At 30.6% G+C, this 19,528-nt stretch overlaps 1 protein-coding gene across 1 annotated transcript; it reads right to left on the bottom strand.

The window, feature by feature from the left end:
• Window positions 1-5,518: 5,518 nt before the first annotated feature.
• Window positions 5,519-6,752, bottom strand: LOC109797433 (Chaperone DnaJ-domain superfamily protein). The gene is made up of 5 exons (XM_020357472.3): window positions 6,494-6,752; window positions 6,312-6,399; window positions 6,143-6,213; window positions 5,907-5,963; window positions 5,519-5,826 (listed from the first exon to the last, which is right to left on the bottom strand). The coding sequence occupies exons 1-5, from the start codon at window positions 6,602-6,604 to the stop codon at window positions 5,671-5,673; spliced, it is 483 nt and encodes a 160-aa protein (XP_020213061.1). The 5' UTR covers window positions 6,605-6,752; the 3' UTR covers window positions 5,519-5,670.
• Between the last annotated feature and the right edge of the window lie 12,776 nt (window positions 6,753-19,528).

The raw sequence follows: 19,528 nt of genomic DNA, 5'->3' as shown, positions 1-19,528 counted from the left end.
TCTCCTCTCTCTTGTTCACAAGGACCCAAACAATCAGGTACTTTCAAGAACCGAATTATTATTTTTCAGTTTGAGCAATTTTTTAAAGTCTGTTATCGACCTGACAACATTGGTCGAACCATCTTTGATGCGTCCGTCTCTCTATCGAAAATGGTACAGAGGAACATTTGCTCAAAAAAGGTAATTAACCCTCAAGGAAAAACTGATTTCGAAAAATTTTGTCCTAAAAAGATACCTCCTCTTCCAAATGCTCTTTTTGGTTTAGTTAAGTATTTATCCTACCCTCATTGGGTAAAAACGCTCGACCCATTTTACCTTGAACATAAAGCAATTCCTGTAAACGATCGAGTTACTTATGCGAGATGTTCCCTGTACGATTTTCCTCGAAGAAGATGGTGGCCACTATGTTGGGTCGATAACACTAATCCTCCCCCTGGTAAATGACTATAACCAAGAAAATTTCTCTAATTCTTGATTGTAGTTCCCTCATTCGTTTTCTATGTTGTTACACAGCTGCTGTTTCTCAACGTGTTCCTCAACACGTCGAACAAAATCTTGATTGGGAGAGTGATGATGATGATGATGCAAAGGGAACATCATTACAAAGTCGAAAAAGAAAGACCGCCGCTGCCAAGGTTTCTCTACGTTCCAAGGTACAATTTTTTCGATTTTGTCCTTTACTAAGACTTATAGAATTTATTTCACTTTACCTTTTCTGGTTCTTACATTGCAGATTATTGAAACCTCGAAAAAACAAAAAGTGGGCTCTGACAGCACTAGAATTGTAAGTAAATTGTCTTGCCCAAAAATACGGGTGCTACCTTCCCTTTCGAGTTTTTTAGTTATCAAAATTGTTCTTTTACTTTCAGGTCTCAACCACGAAAAAACCTGATAAGGGGAAGGGAAAGTTGGTGGTTTATCTTTCCAAGAATACTCAGAAGTCTCCTATTGAGAAGCTTCTTAAAGATGCCATGAAATCGGTGCCTAAGGTATTTTTATATATTTTTTTTATTTTGACTGAAATTCCTCATTACTTGGATATTTCTAAAATGCTTGTTCACCGTAGGGTACCGAAATCATCCACATTGATTCTTCTCGAGAAATGTCGAGAGATCTTCCTCCCGTCACTGGGGCATCTCCACAGGTTCCCCTTTGCTCTTTCCTGATTTCTTATCATTTTGTTCGAGAAATGTTTTTAAAAAACCATTTGCTTATGATCTCATCACTGGTTTGCAGTTGGTCACGTCCCAGTTGAATGTTACTGAAATAGCTTCGATTGTGGCCTCGATACAGATTCCTCCTCAAGTCGAAGAGGACAAGGTTCCCCAGTCGGAACCTTTGGTGAATGTGGAGACTTTGCAAGAGTCTGCCCAAGGTGAAGATTCTTTCGCGCTCCAACCCCCCTTGAATCCAAACAAGGGTATATTTCTTTTAACTCCACACCCTTATCGTGACTCTTAACGGAACTATCTCATATGGCTATTTTCTCTTTTTGTACAGATTCGACTGAGTCTCCTAGACCCTTCACGACTTCTCCCTCGACTCAAGGAGGTGCCACCTCTCCTGTCCAAGCCCTCTCCTCCATTCCTTCCGCAAACTTGGATCTGATGAGTTTCTTTAATGAAGGGGATGAAGATATCGAAAGTATCTTCCAGGTTCTGGACAATTGGACGAGTGATCCATATGGGTCGGAGAAGGAAAAGGAACAACTTATTGAGCAAGTTTTTGATACACCAGCTTATCAACCTTTGCTTGAGGATAGATAGGCTCCTGTTCCTTAGCAAAATCTTCCATTGATTCCTCGAGCTTCTCATCAGAAATGGGTTCAATGTTCTCATCGTCCTCGACAGCAACGTCCACCATATTGATCCCCATCGAAACTGGTTCGACATATCCAGTGTGAGCAGCGAATGGATCAGTGTCAACTTTCATATCCTTCTCTTCGAAAGCAAGGCGACCATGACCATCAGTAATCGCCTTTTCGATCAAATCCCTGAAACGCACACAGTTGTTAGTCCAATGACCATACATATATGATACTTACAAAATTTCTTCCCTTTTCTATGCTCGAATGGTGGAATTTTATGATTTTCTAGGAGTATAATTTGTTTATCCTTTAATAAGATATCAAATATCTTTTTTGCCTTACTCATGTCAAAATTATATCTCTTAGTCGAATTTCCTTCTACACTATCTCATGGTTTTAACATTTGACACTGGTACGTAGGATCAGGACGCAATTCCGCTAAGTTGATCTCAAAATCTTCACTCGAAATCTCATAGTTAGGATCATCACTGAATTCAAAATTTTCTAAATAAGCCACTTTTTCCTTTCGAACAAATTTATCAAATTTTCTTAATCTTTCTTTTTCTAGCTTGATTTATTCGATCCTTCTTACCTTTTCGGCTAATTGGGTCATATCTCTCAACTGTTCATTTACTAATTTTTTACGTATCGAGAAATCTAACCCTGTTGCTGCAATCCTAACTAATTCATGTTCAGGTATATTAGTATAACATCAAGATTTTAATTGCCTGAACCTATTTAAATAGTCATCTAAAGTTTCGTGGCTTTGTCTCTTAATGTTCATTAGATCAACTATACTAACTTTCGTTTCTTCTCTAAAGAAATGTTCATGGAAACTACCTTCTAACTGAATCCAAGTGTGTATCGAATTAGGGGGCAAGGTTGTGAACCATGTAAAAGCGTGCTTAGTCAACGAACTTGGAAAATATTTCATCTTTAAATATTCATTATTCGCTAAATCCCCACATTCGACTACATACCTAACTATATGTTCAACCGTAGACTCAGTTAATTCTCCCGCAAATTTTGAAAACTTTGGGACTTTTATTCCTCTAGGTAGTTCTACTTGAGTTACATAATCTGGGAAGGCTGACACAAAATAAGGACGTTCATTTCGACCTGCATCTAATCCATGTCTGTTTAATATTCTTTCTACTATTTGATCTATATTGTCATTAGGATTCCTATTAGGTCGACCTACGTTTTATCGAAAAATCTCATTCCCATCTAGATTATCCATTTCATTCAAATTTGCACTCATGGATCTCGAGGGTGGTCCCTCACCTAGTTTATCTCCTATTTTGTTTATCAATTCATACAGAAGAGTCATAATATTGTGCATCTGAGTTGACAACAAATTGACCATGTCATGATTACTATGGTCCATCTGTTGTCGAAGAGCCATCATGACTTGATTACTAATACCAGTAGGGATGTAACTACCTTGTCGAATCAGGGAACCTTCCTGACTCGTTCCTACGTGTTTATATGGGTCTTGCATAACAAAACCCAAGTCAGTTGGTCCAGGATTATATCCCTGTGGGGATACGTGCATTTGTGGATTAGGACCTAAGAAAGGTATTGGCATTTCGACATGTACTGGTTGGGTATTTCGCCAATTCTGTGGCATACCCCAGGGATATTCCCTAGTGACGCTTGCTAGTTCCTGAGTGACATTTGTTTGCCTAGCTGTATTTTCGAGTAACACAGGGGAAGTTGCTGCCCCCCTGGTCACATTGGTCACATTATCGGGGTTAGGGTTTGCTTGTTCTACATCTACGTGATTATTATTGTTCGTGTTTGTTTCTCTCTGATTATTAGATGTAGACATGGTTCTTCCACTCCTAAGTCTCATGCAACATGCATACCTAAAACTAGTCCAATTATGTTTGACTTAAACGGGTCCCACCGGGCGTGCCAATTTGTTTACGGTGAAACTCGTTTTATGGATTCCTTTTATTCGGACTAGCACGACACACGTTTCAATTTAGGTATGTTTCGTTTTAAAATATTTGAAGTACAACGAGATGGAGCAGAAAGATTTAAAAGCTACTTGTTTCTAAATATTCATCAATGATTAACAAGTAATAATATTCATGAAAGTAAATCCTTAAATAAACAGCATGAACGATAGATACATTTGCAATACAGATCATGGTTCACTTGCATAATTAACAGGAATTACAATGCCAGAATGCTAGAACTACGTAATCAAAAGAAATAAGAAGAACGAACTACACTAATACTACTCCTAAAAAGAAAACAGAAAAATGGCCGAGAAGGAATCATACCAAAAAACAATTCCGTGCACGAAAACCATATGCGTAGGCAGAAAGTGCTTGAGAGTATAGTTTTAGTATGAGTTTTCCGACCTCCGTAAATTACCATGTTTTGCATATTTATAGAACTTAATTAAGGGCAGTTAAATATGTACGCGTGAGTTATTGGAAAATAATCGTTATCCACTACGTTCTTATTACGTGGTCTGACAGATAACTTCTCATAACCGTTAATCCCACGTATTTTTTATCTTTTCGATTCACTTTCCACTAATTGTTCCGTTTTGACTCTTCAACCCTTTTTAGAAACCTCTGGTAACCTCCTTTATCTATTTTCAAGCATTTCTCTCTTTGATTCGACTTTCGAGCGCAAATAATTAAGGCCCCTGATACAATCCTAATAGGTGTTGACCTTTATCTTCATTTCGAGTACAAATACCCTTTTCAAGTCATACTATTTTCGAGTAACCCTAACAGCTTGATAAACACCCCTCCCGAGGGTCATCATTTTCAGGTTGGGAACATTTTAGGAGAAATTGTCATTTTTGTTTGTTTGCAAGTTAACAAATTACACCTATTGTTCCTTCCCCCAATTTCAAATTTTAGAGGCTATTGCCATAAACTCGCCCTTCAGTGGAAGGAGGAAGAACAAGAGGATGACTTTTCGTTGTATATGAAAACATAAAAAAATAATAAAAGTTTAAAAAAAAGTGATTTAAGAAAAAACCCATATAACAGAATAAACTCAATTCACCAAAATCAAGCTTTTATACGAAGGCAATAAAATAATTTAAGTCAAAATCATGTCACCATTCAATTAAAATTAATATATCCGAGGGTTAGTAATTATTTGCTTCAAGTTAACCCCTTAAGTTCACACTTTGTTTTTCTCCCAAACTCTTGTAGCACCTTACCCATTGCTTCATGTTAGATTTTCTCTATCATAATAAGACCAAGATAATCCAGAAATCAGTAAAAAGTAGTGCACCATAAACCAGATACACAATTGTATCGGTCTAAATAACTAAACAACGAGACAAGAACTAGAAACCTCTTGCACCAAACGAAATGATTTTATAAAACTTGGACAACAGGCCCCGAGAGGACAAGACCAGCTTTACAATAATACTATAAATAAATTATTTAATTAAATTACCCTAATAATATAAAATGTCTTACTTTGTTGTTTATTTACGAGTTTTCATACATAGCAACTTTTTTATAATAATAATTTCTAATTACCTAAGAATTAAAAAAGCACGGAAGATAAAAAAATAAAACAACAGATTCCACGTATGTTCTTTTTATCTTCGACCGACAACCGTCTTTAATTAAATCAATATATCTTGCATGTGACACACGTGTCGTACTTCTGCTAACACGATGCATTGGTAAAATGCGGGAGTAGAAATTAGTAAATAGAATTTGAGCGTGAAAAAAGAAAACAGAGGAAGCTGGATTTGCACAGTTGCAGTAGGAGTATGGTTCCTTAATTAAAATGTTTTAACCCTTGCAAGGTCTTTCATTTGAATGATGAAAGAAAAAGTGTAAAGTTACAAGACGGATTGAGTAGAACAGAACGCACTATGAACGAGAGTTACTGCGCTTGGGCGCGTTGCCCTTGGATCCATTTACGCGTCCTCGTTTCCCAGCCGTGTGATCCTGATTCAAGTCAAAGCCAATTCCATCTCCCCCCACCATCTCCACGAACATCCTTTGTAGGTCCTCCAAACTGTCCCCCTACACCACAATCAAACACATTAACTATAACCACGACATTCCACCCTGCCAAAAACCATCATAACCCATTCAACCCCTACCTCGTCTTTCACATTGTTCATCATTGAAATCATCTCTTGCATAAAATCACAAAACTCCTGCCGTCAAAAAAATCATATATTTCCTCAATCAAATAATTAAATAATGGCTGGGTTGCACGCATAACGGCAGAGCCAGAAAACGACATCGTTTTGGGCGCGGAGACCAAAACGGCATCGTTTTACTCCGCTTGGTTACGGCACCTAGAAATCAAAAGAAAGAAAAGTACTATACGGACTTGATCCTCTTCCTCCAAAGGGTCGTATAGCCCCGCATCGTACATTGACCTTTTGGACTGATCCGAAAGAACTGTTACCCCGTAACCGCACCAATCCAAATCAAAATTTGGAGCAAATAAAAGAATACTAATAATTAAAATGAAAAAAATTGCAACTGGCAAAGGTAACCTGAGTAGGCTTCTTGGATTTGCTGAAAGCGGCGCTTGGCTTCTCCGGCAGTTGCGGGATTGGAAGCCCACTTGTCCGGGTGCCACCTCTTCTCAGCCCGGCCCAAAACAAAATTCAGAAACAATTGGTAAAAATGAAAATAGGAAAAAGAAGGAAACGGCGGCGTTTAAGTTATGGCATACCATAGCGAGTCTGCGGTAGGCAGTGCGAATATCAGAGAAGGAGGCGTCCCTGCGAATCCCGAGGACGGCATAGTAGCAAGATCCGCCGTTGGATCCTCCTCCCCGATCCATCAAACGGCAGAGAAAGGTTGAGCCCTGCACCCACTTGCGAAGCTTGAATTAGAAGAACAGAAATCAAGAAGCGAAAGCGGAGGCCATGCAGCGATATAAATGAATGCGGCGAAGAAGAGAGAGAAAAAAATATCTACTCCTCGGGAAGAAAGTTCGAGACGCCCAGGCCTGCGTGCGATGGAGAAGGACTAGATATTTTGGCCATGCCCAACCAAAATAACACCAGAAATTCCGGAAATTACACCACCCTGCCACTCATCATTTCATATTTCGTGCCTGACTTAATCAAATCTAACTATTACTATGTACAATTATAAAGGGTAATTAGGTTTCACGGTACTTGTATGTGTCAACCAACCAAGAACATCGCCTTCGTTGCGATTGCTTCTTTTTTTTTTTTTTTTTTTAATTATTCTTTCTTTAAAATATTTTTTCCAGTCATAATAAGTACGCTAACACCTAACTACCTTGCTCTTCGAGATGCAAGTCCAATAACATCATGCACATATCTGTTAGACTCATATTATATTATCTTGATAATATTTTTAATAATCTTATGAGATTAAATATTTTTTTAGTATTTATGTTTCCTAGAAATTTTTTTTAAATAAAATTTTGTGTGATCTTAATTTTTAGAATTTCACTTTTCCAAAATGAAATGTGTAATTTAGAGGATAAATTTTAATATTTTCTTTTTAAAAAAATTAGATGAATTACATTCTGGATTGATTATGCTTTTTTATTTATTATTTTTAATATAAATTTATTTAAATTATTTTATATTTATTTTGTGTATAGTCTGTAATTTATTATATAATAAATATGTTATATATTTGATTTATTTTATTATATATAATTTGAGATTTTTATTATTTTTAGATATTCTAATTTATGTAGAATTTTTAAATATTGAGAAAAAAAATGTCAAATAGGTCATATATATATATATATATATATATATATATATATATATATGATTTGATCATAATTATCGATAATTAATTTTTTAATGAATAATTATAATTATACTTTATTTTCTAATGTGAAATTTTTTCACTTTAAATTTAAAGGAGCCAAATCTTAATTTTTAACTAGTATTTTGGCCTTTGTGTTTCACAAATTAAATTTTATTATATATAACTAAAATTATCAAATTATTACAAGGTATAAGTCTAAAATTATTAAATTTTATATTTTTAACAATTTTTTGTATAATAAAAATTTAATTAATTCAATCATTGAATTATGTGCCAATATATAAAATATCACACACATATATATATATATATATATATATATATCAAATCTTATATGATTATAAAATTATTTAGTAGCCTGTCACATTATTTTATTTTAACATATAATATGATACTTAAAAACATACATAAATAAATATTTTAAAATAATATATCTTGAAAATTTATCACATTTGAATATATATATATATATATATAATTTACATAAATAAATATTTTTAAACATATAAATTATATTTTTATTTAAAATAAATAATTTATATTGTGATACAAAATTATTTTTATCTATTGGTAATTTATTTTAAAAACATTAAAATTTAATTCATAATTAGATATGAAATTTAATTAGATAAGAAGTTAAAAAAATCTAAAAATCTTATCTTCGAATAATAGTTCCTAGAAACATTCTCATGCAAGATACTTCTTTGCGATTAATATATAGGAGTTGAATTTTTATATATATGTTTCTAGTCCTTTAAATTTATATCTATTTTGTTATAATTTTCCAAATTTAAAATGACCTTTTTAATTTTTGTAATATAAAAATAACTCATTTCAATCTCATGAGTTCTCACCATTAAAAAAAATTGTTGACATAATTGGTGGTGTATGATGAATTTGAGATTTGTGATGACTCTTGACCGCCACAAAATATCTTTTGCCTTATAATTCATTTTTGCCAACATCAACCAACCCATAATCTTTATTTTTAATGATTACGTCAATTTGAAATCTCTTTGAAGTAGATAATTAGGGGTGTTAATAGAGCATGTTAGATATGAGTGGTATGTCTCTATTACTAACTATTGGATAAATATTAATCTTATGTTCATTTTTATTGTGAATTGACAAAAAAATTCGTACTCGCGAATATTCACAAATAATAAATAAGTTGTCTAAATAAATATTCATATATAAAAGTTGTGAGTATTTTTTTATCAGTTAATAAATGAGGCAGGATAGGTATAGCAGTATCCACATCACGGATACCTTAGTAAAATTATATAAATATTTATATATTTACCTTGCATTTTTTAATAATATTTTTAATATTTGAACAAAATTAGAGTTAAATGCAAATAAAAAAATAATTCCAATTATTTTATCTTTAATATTTCAATAAAACTAAAATATACATGCTTACATTTTTTTGTAATATTTTTAATTTTTAAAATTTATAAATATCTATAAATATTCGTGAGCATTTATAAAATTTACAGATATTTGTTTAACAGATACTCGAATGAGTATGAGACGGTACATGGGCAGGGATAAGTATCTTATTACCTATCCCCATGAGTTTTTATTGTCATCCATAGTTTTCATATTTCCATGGGTATGCGTTAAATGAATACCCGTAATTTTTTTAATATCTATGGATATCTATAGGTATTTTGTGGAAAAAATTAGCACAAAAATATGCATAAAGTCTAAAAAAAATAAAAATTGCATAAAAAATAGGTACAAATTCTACATAAATAAAAAATATATAAAAAACATGCATAAATAAATAAATAAAACATAAAACCCCTTAATTTACAAAGAAAATTTGCAGAAACTAAGTAATTTAATATTAGCGGGCTATCTACGAGTACAAATACTATGATACTCGTCTTGACCTCTATTAATATGTGAGTATAGAAAATATTTATATCTTTTACCCACGAATATCCATTAACAATATCCATTTTTGTCAATTATGGATATTAATCATAGATACCTATGAGTACAACTTTATTTTGTCATCCCTACACATAATCAACGTTGTGCAAAATAAAATAAATAAACAACAATAAAAGGAAAATAAAAAATAAAAAAGGATTTTGAGACTCTAACCATAACCATATTATGTGCATCGCACAAATAGTAAGAAAAGAACCCTTACTAATATGTAAAATATTACAATATCATTCATCGATTTTGCGACTCACTAAAAAAGTGAGTTGGTTAACTTTTTTTTTTTTTTTGCCAACCCATGGTGAGTTAATTCAAATGAAATGGATTAAATCACTTTGATAATTCATGATCGTGGATAAGATATTTAATGTCGATTTAATTTTATATTTTATATCAGTTATAAATCTAATATAGATCTAAATGACATAGAAAATTCAAGATTTTCTATTTCAATTAAATACCCCTTATAAAATGTGTCTTTTCTTTCTTGGGTATCAAATATGATGGTTTGACACCTTTGACATTCATCTTCTATGATAGTGTAGTCACAATATCAACAACTAACAAAATTATTAAATAAACAAAATCACAAACTATTGAACCCAAGAATCAAAACTCAAATTACAAAATTTTAATTGATTTGTATATTGTTGCTTGTTGATTTTTGTATTAAGGGTTTTCCATCTCACATGTTTAAATGTCTTTTCAATTTTTCTAATATTGTAATTGTATGATTTTAATTTTTCATGTATAACATTTGTGCGATTTTTTGTCCCTCGATCATTTTTTAATTAAGAAATATTAGTTTTCAAGTATTATAATTTTACAATTTGAGTCTCCCTATCTAATAATTTTTGTTGACATGATCACACTAATAAAATAACATGATGTATTGATATTTTTTTTTCTAATTTTTATAAAATATATATGTTTTTAGTTCTCTATCTTCTTCTTGTGAAATTCATTTAGAGTTTTTCAACAATATTTTACCGATGTTAATCCTTATTCTTTCATGAAATTCATTACTTGTCCTTCAACAAAACCAGCTCTCTATGCAAAGAAAAATCAATAAATAAGCACAATCATAAACTATTAAACCTAGGAATCAAAACTCCAATAAAGTTATAGTTGATTTATATATTGTGGATTTTTTTTATTAAAGGTGTTTATTTTACTTACTACATCGCTCACAACTTTTAAGCCTTGTTCACAAATTGAATATGCATATATAATTGTTTAATTGTTATAATTTTTTGTCATAAAATAAAAATAAAATAATATATGATTTTTTTTGTTTGTCCCTGAAGTATCCAGGGATGATAGCAGTGACTAATCTTCTCGCTACGTTGGAGGCACCTTAAAGGGTGGGATAATTGGTCCCAAGATTTAACGCGGCTGCATACATAAGGCAAGTTCGAACCCCTAACCTTGCTTAAGCGTGAATCAACCCTTACCACTGAACCACACGCTTGAAGTTAAATAACATATGATTTATATATATATATATATAACTTTTGAGAAAATTAAAAGTAATTAACATTGATTAAAAAATTGTTAAGAAAATTAAAAGTAACTTTTGAGAAAAAAATGAGAAATTAAAAATATAATACAAAAAAAAACATGACTAGCATAGAAGAATAATCGATGATGTGGCTCCCAATGTAGCTTCCAATATCTGTTACGTCATCATTTAACAATGACACTAGACGACAAGAGCAAAAAATCTTAATGGGTGAAAAAATTAGGCACTGGGATTTTTGTTTAATGACAAAAAAAAAATTCAAGAAAAGTTTAAGAATAAAACCTATCTAACCTCTTTTATAAAGAAACAAATATATTTAATATCTTAAAAATATAGAATATATTTACATTTATTATAAAACATTAGTGAGAAAAATATTATAAGAAAAAATAAATTATTCTTTTTTAAAGGAAGCCTTAAATTTTTTTTTTATAACATCATCGAATTCATTCCTTAAAAAAATAGTATCATCCTCTACCGATTGAAAATAAAACATAAATATATACAGAATTTGTTACAATGTAATTTCATTAATCATAAATTTTTAGTGATAATTTATAAAAAAAAATTAAATATGTTTTTAGTTTCTTTAATATATTTTTTTAATTTTGATCTCTGTATTTTTTTATTTTTTTTTTAATTTCCATCCTTTTAAAACTTGTAAGTATTTTATTTTATCATTGTAAAATATCTTTGTCCATTATAAAATAAGTAAATTTTAATTTCAATTTTTATAAAATATTTTTCTTTTAAATTTTATCGCACTAAAATTTAAAATCACTATTTTTATCTTTAAATATGATTTAAAAAATCTTAAAAGTATCACACTAACATATAATATCGCCAAAAGATATGAATAATATATGAAATTGTTACTTACTCTTTTGATAAGCAAATAAATGGTTATAATAATATACAAAGATTAAAAATAATAATGCTCTATATCCAACTCATTTTCAGTATTTATAGGAGGGAATACCGATCACATTTATTAATTTATTATATTTTATTAAAATTAAAATTAATTATATTTTAAAATCTATAGTTAATAAATAATTATTTTAAATTTAAATTTAAAATAATTTTGCAAATAAATTTAACTTTTGAAATATTTTAAAATATACAACGACAGGGATTAATTAAAGAGAACTAATAAGAAATGATACTGACTTTAGGGCGAAGGGTTTTTTTAATTTCTGTTGTCACTTGTCACACACGTACGCACACAGAGAGATCCCTTACAAAGAGTTGTGGAAGTAATTTTAGCACCTATCAATTGAGTTACAAGTCATACTCCACAATGGAATTTCTTCAACATTTATGAAATGACAGTACAATATTTCGGGGTATTTAAGAGCAATAATCCCAACTACAATTATTCACCTAAAGCAGCGCAAACCACGATAGGAAAGTGAAATATAGCCATTTAATAACAGAGTCTGCAAAAGTGGCGATGGAGTTATTTGTTGTTCGTGTGATTAAGTGTTACCTTTACATGACATAATAGTATATGTTATTCTTTGAATTGACTATTGTGTTTTATTCATTGCATGCAGAAGTATATATATGGCATATGGAAATACATTTTTTATCAGTTTATTTTACATAGTTGATATTTAGGTTAAAAAGATATTGCTCAAATTAACTATTATCATGGAACACACTATTTTAACATATTTATAATTGTGTAAAAAAGAAAAGAATGTTAACTTAACATTTAAGTGTGATCATATTGTACCATTATTTATTTGCTGATTTTTATTTTTACTTTTTTGCTGTATATTTTAAAAGACATTTAAATGTGTAAATAACAAATCTATTCATTTTGTAATGTACTCATCATGTGTTTTAACATATTGAATCAGATTAAACGAATCATTTTAATGAAGCTTTACTCTCTTTCTTTAATATCTCAATTTTGTTAGCTATTGTTATAGATGTTTATTTTCAACATGTTGATTAATGTTTTTCTATTTTAACTGTGATTATACCATATGGTCTGACTTATTGAATTTGATTTATATTTTATATTGAAATTTAATTCATGGAAACCATGCTATATTTAACATAATTGATATTTAAGTTGAAAAGATTCTCTACTATCATGAAACAATCATACTTTTTAGCCTAATAATTGTACAAAGGAATAAACAATTTTGATCTTCCTTACTCCTAATTACTTCTAGATCATATATATATATATATATATATATATATATATATATAATATATATATATAATTTTATATAAATTTAAAATAATTTAATATTTTATTCTTATAAAATAAAATTTACATAATATATAAATTTAAAAATATATTAAAATATAAATATTTTAATTATTTTTATTTTATTATTCAATTTTAACACATAAATAAAATGATATGAAATTATAATCTAGTAATTAAATCAATTAAATTCATATTTAATTAAAAATTGTTAAAGAATATATCTCTCTTTCACACACTACGTGTGCACATACACGGATAGAAACACAGATATGTATAGCGGCCAGGACTCTTCATGGCACTTGTTCTTGACGATGAAAAAAAAAACATTCTGAGAAAGTTCGAGTAAATAAATAACATAATGTTCTTGACGATGAAAAAACACAATTTGAGAGCAATACTGACGGTGAAGAAGTTTTGTTCCTTTAGCAGCATGTAGTACCATCCATTTGAAAGCACTTAGAATCTTATTTCAAACTACCTTGCTTTTCCCTTTGCTTGACACATCCAAAGGATTGCTAGATTCTGCTCCATCATCACAGAAAAAGAGTGCAGGATTTATATGTAAGGTTGAGTCCAACAACTTGTGGTTCCATCAGCAATTGTTGCTTGAGGGACAAACCCCACTGTTGACCAGTTATCCATTTGTCTAGAAATTTCTTCTGAAATGAAAAAATGCATATTAATTTGATATGATATATGCACGAAGATGTTGCAAATAAGTGTTTATGCAGGATACTGGGTATATATATAGTACCTTGCTGAGCAATTTGGAATGCAGCATGATGCTGCAGATCTTTATGTAGAGCACCGTATTGTGTAGCTTGTGTGACTGTTTTCACTGAATCATGTCCTATTGCCTTAACTGGCACCAGATCCTTCAAATTTTCGCAAGTTTGTTGCCAGTTAGAAAAGTATATATCTTGATCACACAGCTAGGTTAATTATGATAAGATATGAATTATTAAATTTAAGAATATCCAAAGATGAATCAGTAAAATTCATTCCAAACAGCTATATGCGTGAAACAAAAGCATGAAAGTTAAAAAGAAGAAGAAGAAAAAATAGGTACGTAAACGACGGAGAGATAAACAATAATTAGAGTAAACTAGAGAAAATGGAGAGAGGTGTGCTTTATAGGATCCAAATCCCAGTATGTATATGTATCCTTTCAAGTGATAGAGAGATAGGAAGAAAGTAGGAGAAAATAACCTAATAAAAGGCCAAAAATGAAAGAGAAAGAAAGCAAGATATAAGTGTAAGAATTTGAGGTGAAGAATATCCAGAGTTACAATATCATTACATGAAGCATTAATTTCAAGACACAAAAATAATAGGCATAGTGTACATGTATACCCTCTCGGCGGAGTTGAGATTCTTCTCAGCTGAATGGTAACTTTGTCCATCAGTTGTCACTTCAGCAATAACACAAGTTTTAGCATGCTCAATAACTTCTTCCCATCGCTTTTTTGAAATTTTGCCAAATTTCTATCATTACAGAACAAATTAGATTAAGATGAAATTTTATGTATCAAATTATGTATACTAAATATAACAAGAACAACAAGTGTTTTTTTTCCTTAATATACCTCTTGTAAAGATGTTGGATTGGTTTCAAGCTCTTGCAACAGATCCTCAACGGTGTTTATCCCGGCTGAAGACAACCGCTCATAAATTTTCCCAGTTTTTGATATATATTTCAAACGCCATATTTCATCTTTGAGGGATGGAGGGTAGTGTTTCTGATTCACTGAAAGGACCAAATCACATGTTAGTCACATGAATTATCTTAAATGATTAAAGTTTACAACATATAAAAACGAAGTTAAAGGATAACACAATAACAAATACAAATTTAGGTTTGATTTCAAGATTTAATTGATTGTTTAATTAATTGTATGGAAAGTGAAATAAAGTAAAATAGTCACTTATTATAAAGCATAAAAAATACTTTCAACAAAATAACAAATGAAATATATGGTTTTAAGCATATTCTAAAAAAACTACAATAATGAATTCTAATATCATTCCACGATGACTAATAGAAAGAGAAAAGAGAAACACAAAAAGTGGTACGAATCGATGAATACTTACACTCTCCTCTATTATCCTTAACAACAAAAGGTTTACTTCTACCACTTCTGATGTTTATCGCGTCATTCAAATTTGATTGCACAACCTTGGCTCCTAACACGACGCGTCGGTTGCTTGTCCAGCATGTGTTATCAGTGAACACAACGTTGTTGATATAACCAACTCCATTTTTAAGTGTAATAACAGTTTCTCCTTTCAGTAACTTACCTTTATGTTCTCTTTGACGTAAGATTTTATATTTAGTACTGTCAAGGACGCAAATATCTATCTTGATCGAAGACAGTGGACCATCAGCGACTATAGACTGAGATATAGTGTCATAAAGAGCAATCTTAACATAAATGTTATCTTTAGCTTTGATCTTGGAGAAAGTAAAAATTGTATCTGGCAATTCATTCTCAAAAACCAGTTGCAAGAATTCGGTTCCAGATGTTCCAATATGATTAACAGTTGGTCTGCAACTACAACAAATTCGAAAACTTTATCAAATATCAGATGCATGACATCTATTTTCGCAGCAATCATAATTATAAGGCTGACAAAATTGCTTATTTTGATAATTAAATTGCAAGGACTAATAAATTATATTTAGAAAACATAGACGAGAGAATACAAACCTTAACGATAGTTTGTGTTCCAACTCCTCTCGTACCTGGTTAAGGATTAAATAATATAAATCAATAACAGAAAGTTCATAATATATGTGTATAGTGTATGCTTAAACATGTTGTAAAAGGCAGTTGTTAAGATGAATATCAATATCATCGTCAACTTCGAGCTCTTTCACAAAAAAGAGGGTTCTTACCACTCTTCGAGAAAAATTTTCAAAGTACCGCGCGATGTCATGCTGCTCCAAGTGAAATAGCGATCTCCTACTTTTACTGGTACTGCACAATAAAGTAACCACAAAATTAAACGCTTGCACCAAAATATTGAAATTAGTCAGAATTGTAGAATATTACAAATTTTATTTCTAAAAGTCGATTTTCCACTGATTTATTAAAATATTAACGGAATCGTTTACATATGTATCTTTAAAAGATCTAAAGTATTCAAGCAGATTCAAATTATTGATAAAAGAAGAATGCATGACATCAAAAGATGGTTATCATAGATTCACCTTTCTTAACTATTTTTGGGTGTATGTCCAAATTAATACGTACAACTATCATATAATTAACTTATTCATGATGTACGATTAACGTAGAACTCCTAAAGAAATATCGACAACAACAAATTATACCAGACAGTGTCCGATTGTTGTGAATCTTCACGTCTCCGCTTTGAGTCGTGAACAAGAGCTTGAACATCCCTTCCATCACCCTCTTGCTTATATTGTCTTTTTGCTTCCATTTTAAAACAAAAAATACACAATTGATTCAGCAACTAAATAACAAAAATTCTTTTTTGGACAGAAAACTTAATTTTTGGATACCGAGACGCTCATAATAGTAGGGTTACTACTTACTAGGGTACCATATATAATACTAAGTGATGGATGGGATTCGACTAACTGTACGAATGGGAAGGTTCGAGGAAACGCTAGCTGAATTATCTATTTATATATCTCACGCTTCGACATTACCTAAATAAAAGGCAAATTTTTGTATAATCTGCATTTCAATTGAAATTTCCTTACCCATATGCTTTTTTCTTTTCCCCCTTGCATTCTATACACGAATTGCAGACATGTGAGCATACACAACGCGTTTTTGTGAAGGAAAGTTATAAGTATAAGGTTAAAAGAAATTTATCCCGATCAAGTTGCATACAGTACTGTTCATTAATGCATGGACTATAAGTACGTGTATATCAGTAAAACTTTCGGTATATATTATATGTGTATGTAGTGAATAGTGATGGTGTAACACTGCTCTTAATTGGTTAAATATTCAGACGCGTAAAGGAATTGGTGTGGGACCTACCTAGGGTGCGACGCCATGACAATTTTTTTCAAATAGGCGCCATTAGTCTGGAGTATCGATCTCGAATTGAAACAATGAAATAATTATAATTATCTTGGACATTCGCTACGGGGTTATGTTATGATATTTGTTTGAGGAGATATTTTATGAAGGTTGTTTAAGGATATTTTATGAAGGTTGGTTTTATAAGGTTATTATACAAACATACTCTACAATGATAAGATATTGTTTTATGAAGGTTGTTTTTATAAGGTTATTACACAAACATACTCCACAATGATGAGATATTGTCCTATGAAAGTTATTTTTATAAAGTTATTACACAAGCATATTTCACAATGATGAGATATTGTCCGCTTTGTACCTAAGCCCTCATAGTTTTACTTTTGATCATTACCTAAAAGATCTATCAATCATTAAAATATGTTTGTATTATATAAGTTATTATCTTTTATATTATTTTATTAATGTGAGACTTGTTTGTATCCCAACATTCTCATCATTTTCTTATTCTTGGTGAATAAATAATTTGATAAGCTTGGGTAATCCATTATATTGTATTTTATTTTATATATCCCTTTCCTTCAATTTCGACTTACAGTCTTAGTTGTGTGCTCCCTACCTTAAACAAACGCGGAAGGATATTTCATTCAACGAAAAAAGACTGACCATAATCATAAATTTCCAGGATAGTTCTTTGTAGTCGCTGGAGAACTTCCTAGCTAGTATTTTGACAGTAGAAAGGGAAAAATGATAAATGCAATAAATAATTTGATGAAAAATTAAAAAATGGATAAAAATGAGATGAAAAAAGTTGAATATATATATATAGAGAGAGGGGGAGAGGGAGAGAGAGAGAGAGGAAGGGAGGGTATATACAGTCTAATTACAATGACCAAGCTACCTAGCATTTTTTTTTCTTTAGCACTTTTCATTCTTTTCGTACGTCCGTTAGAAAATTCAAGTTAAATTAAAATAATGATTAGGTAAGGAATACATTTTTATATAATGTTTCGTTTGATAGTTTTATTTTTTATTTTTCAAGAGCGGTACTAAAGGGACTACCATTAAGTAATAAATGGGAGAAACAATTTTGAAAGAAATAATTTTCAAATATATAATTAATCAATTTAATTTTTTTATGCACTATTTTAAAAGTAAGTTCAAAAGAATTAATTTTTTTATTGGGCAATTTAAATATAATTTGTAAATTTCACAATCTTATGGTTTATTTGGTTTAGGACAAAAAACGTATGGGAAAAAAAATAAAGGAAGAGAAAAGAAAAAGAAATATATATATATATATATATATATATATATATATATATATATATATATATATATATGTGTGTGTGTGTGTGTATTAATCATTTTATTTTCACTGAAAAGGGTAGATTGAAAAACTTGTGAAGCCCATGTTCTTTTGCATTTTTCTTTCACTTCTAAACCTAAAACAATCAGCGAAAGTGTAGTTTATCATTTTTATTTTCACCCCTCCTTCATTCCTTCCTCCCACTTTCAGTGGTTTCAATTTCAAATACAACCCTATAACAGACCTTATCCTTCAAGTCAAAGTGTTAGTATTGTTCTTTGATGACAACTCGGGTCAAAATGACTTAATTCTCTCGGGGCCCATCTCTTGTAATGCTGTACGCGTGCTTTGTTTCCTCAATTTGGAGTTTGGTTTGATACATCCTATGTGAGTTTGGTTTGCCGTGCTTTGTTAGATTTTGGTTGTGAATGACCATCTACTAATTTCAAAATTTTGATAGCATACATTGATCATCGAATATAAACAGATATATGATATCACATGTTATTTGTTGATTTGGCAACCGCATTTTATGATGGCCAAATTTTATAGCTGTCAAATTATGGACACATTATTTTCACTAAATTGACAATTTTAGAAACTAAAATATATCAAATTATCCAAACACTAATATCTATCAATGATTCATCATTATCAATAAAGTATTAAAAATTTCATGAAACTCACCGTGCTTTATTTTACTCCCTAGTCATGAGCCCATTTTCTTTCCTCAATCCACTATAATAACCATCTTCATTTCTCTCACCTTAATGTGTTGCTTCCCATGCAATATACAATTATTAACACCTTTTCAATCACTCATTCCAACACCAAATTCCATTTGGAGTGCCTCAAACCCTCTCTTAGTGGATTAATCATTAATTTTCTTTTTATAATATTAATCATAAGAG

This window comes from Cajanus cajan, chromosome 6 (assembly GCF_000230855.2).
Source record: "Cajanus cajan strain Asha chromosome 6, NIPB_CcT2T_4, whole genome shotgun sequence".
Lineage (NCBI taxonomy): Eukaryota > Viridiplantae > Streptophyta > Magnoliopsida > Fabales > Fabaceae > Cajanus > Cajanus cajan.
This window is presented reverse-complemented; position numbering and strand designations above follow the sequence as displayed.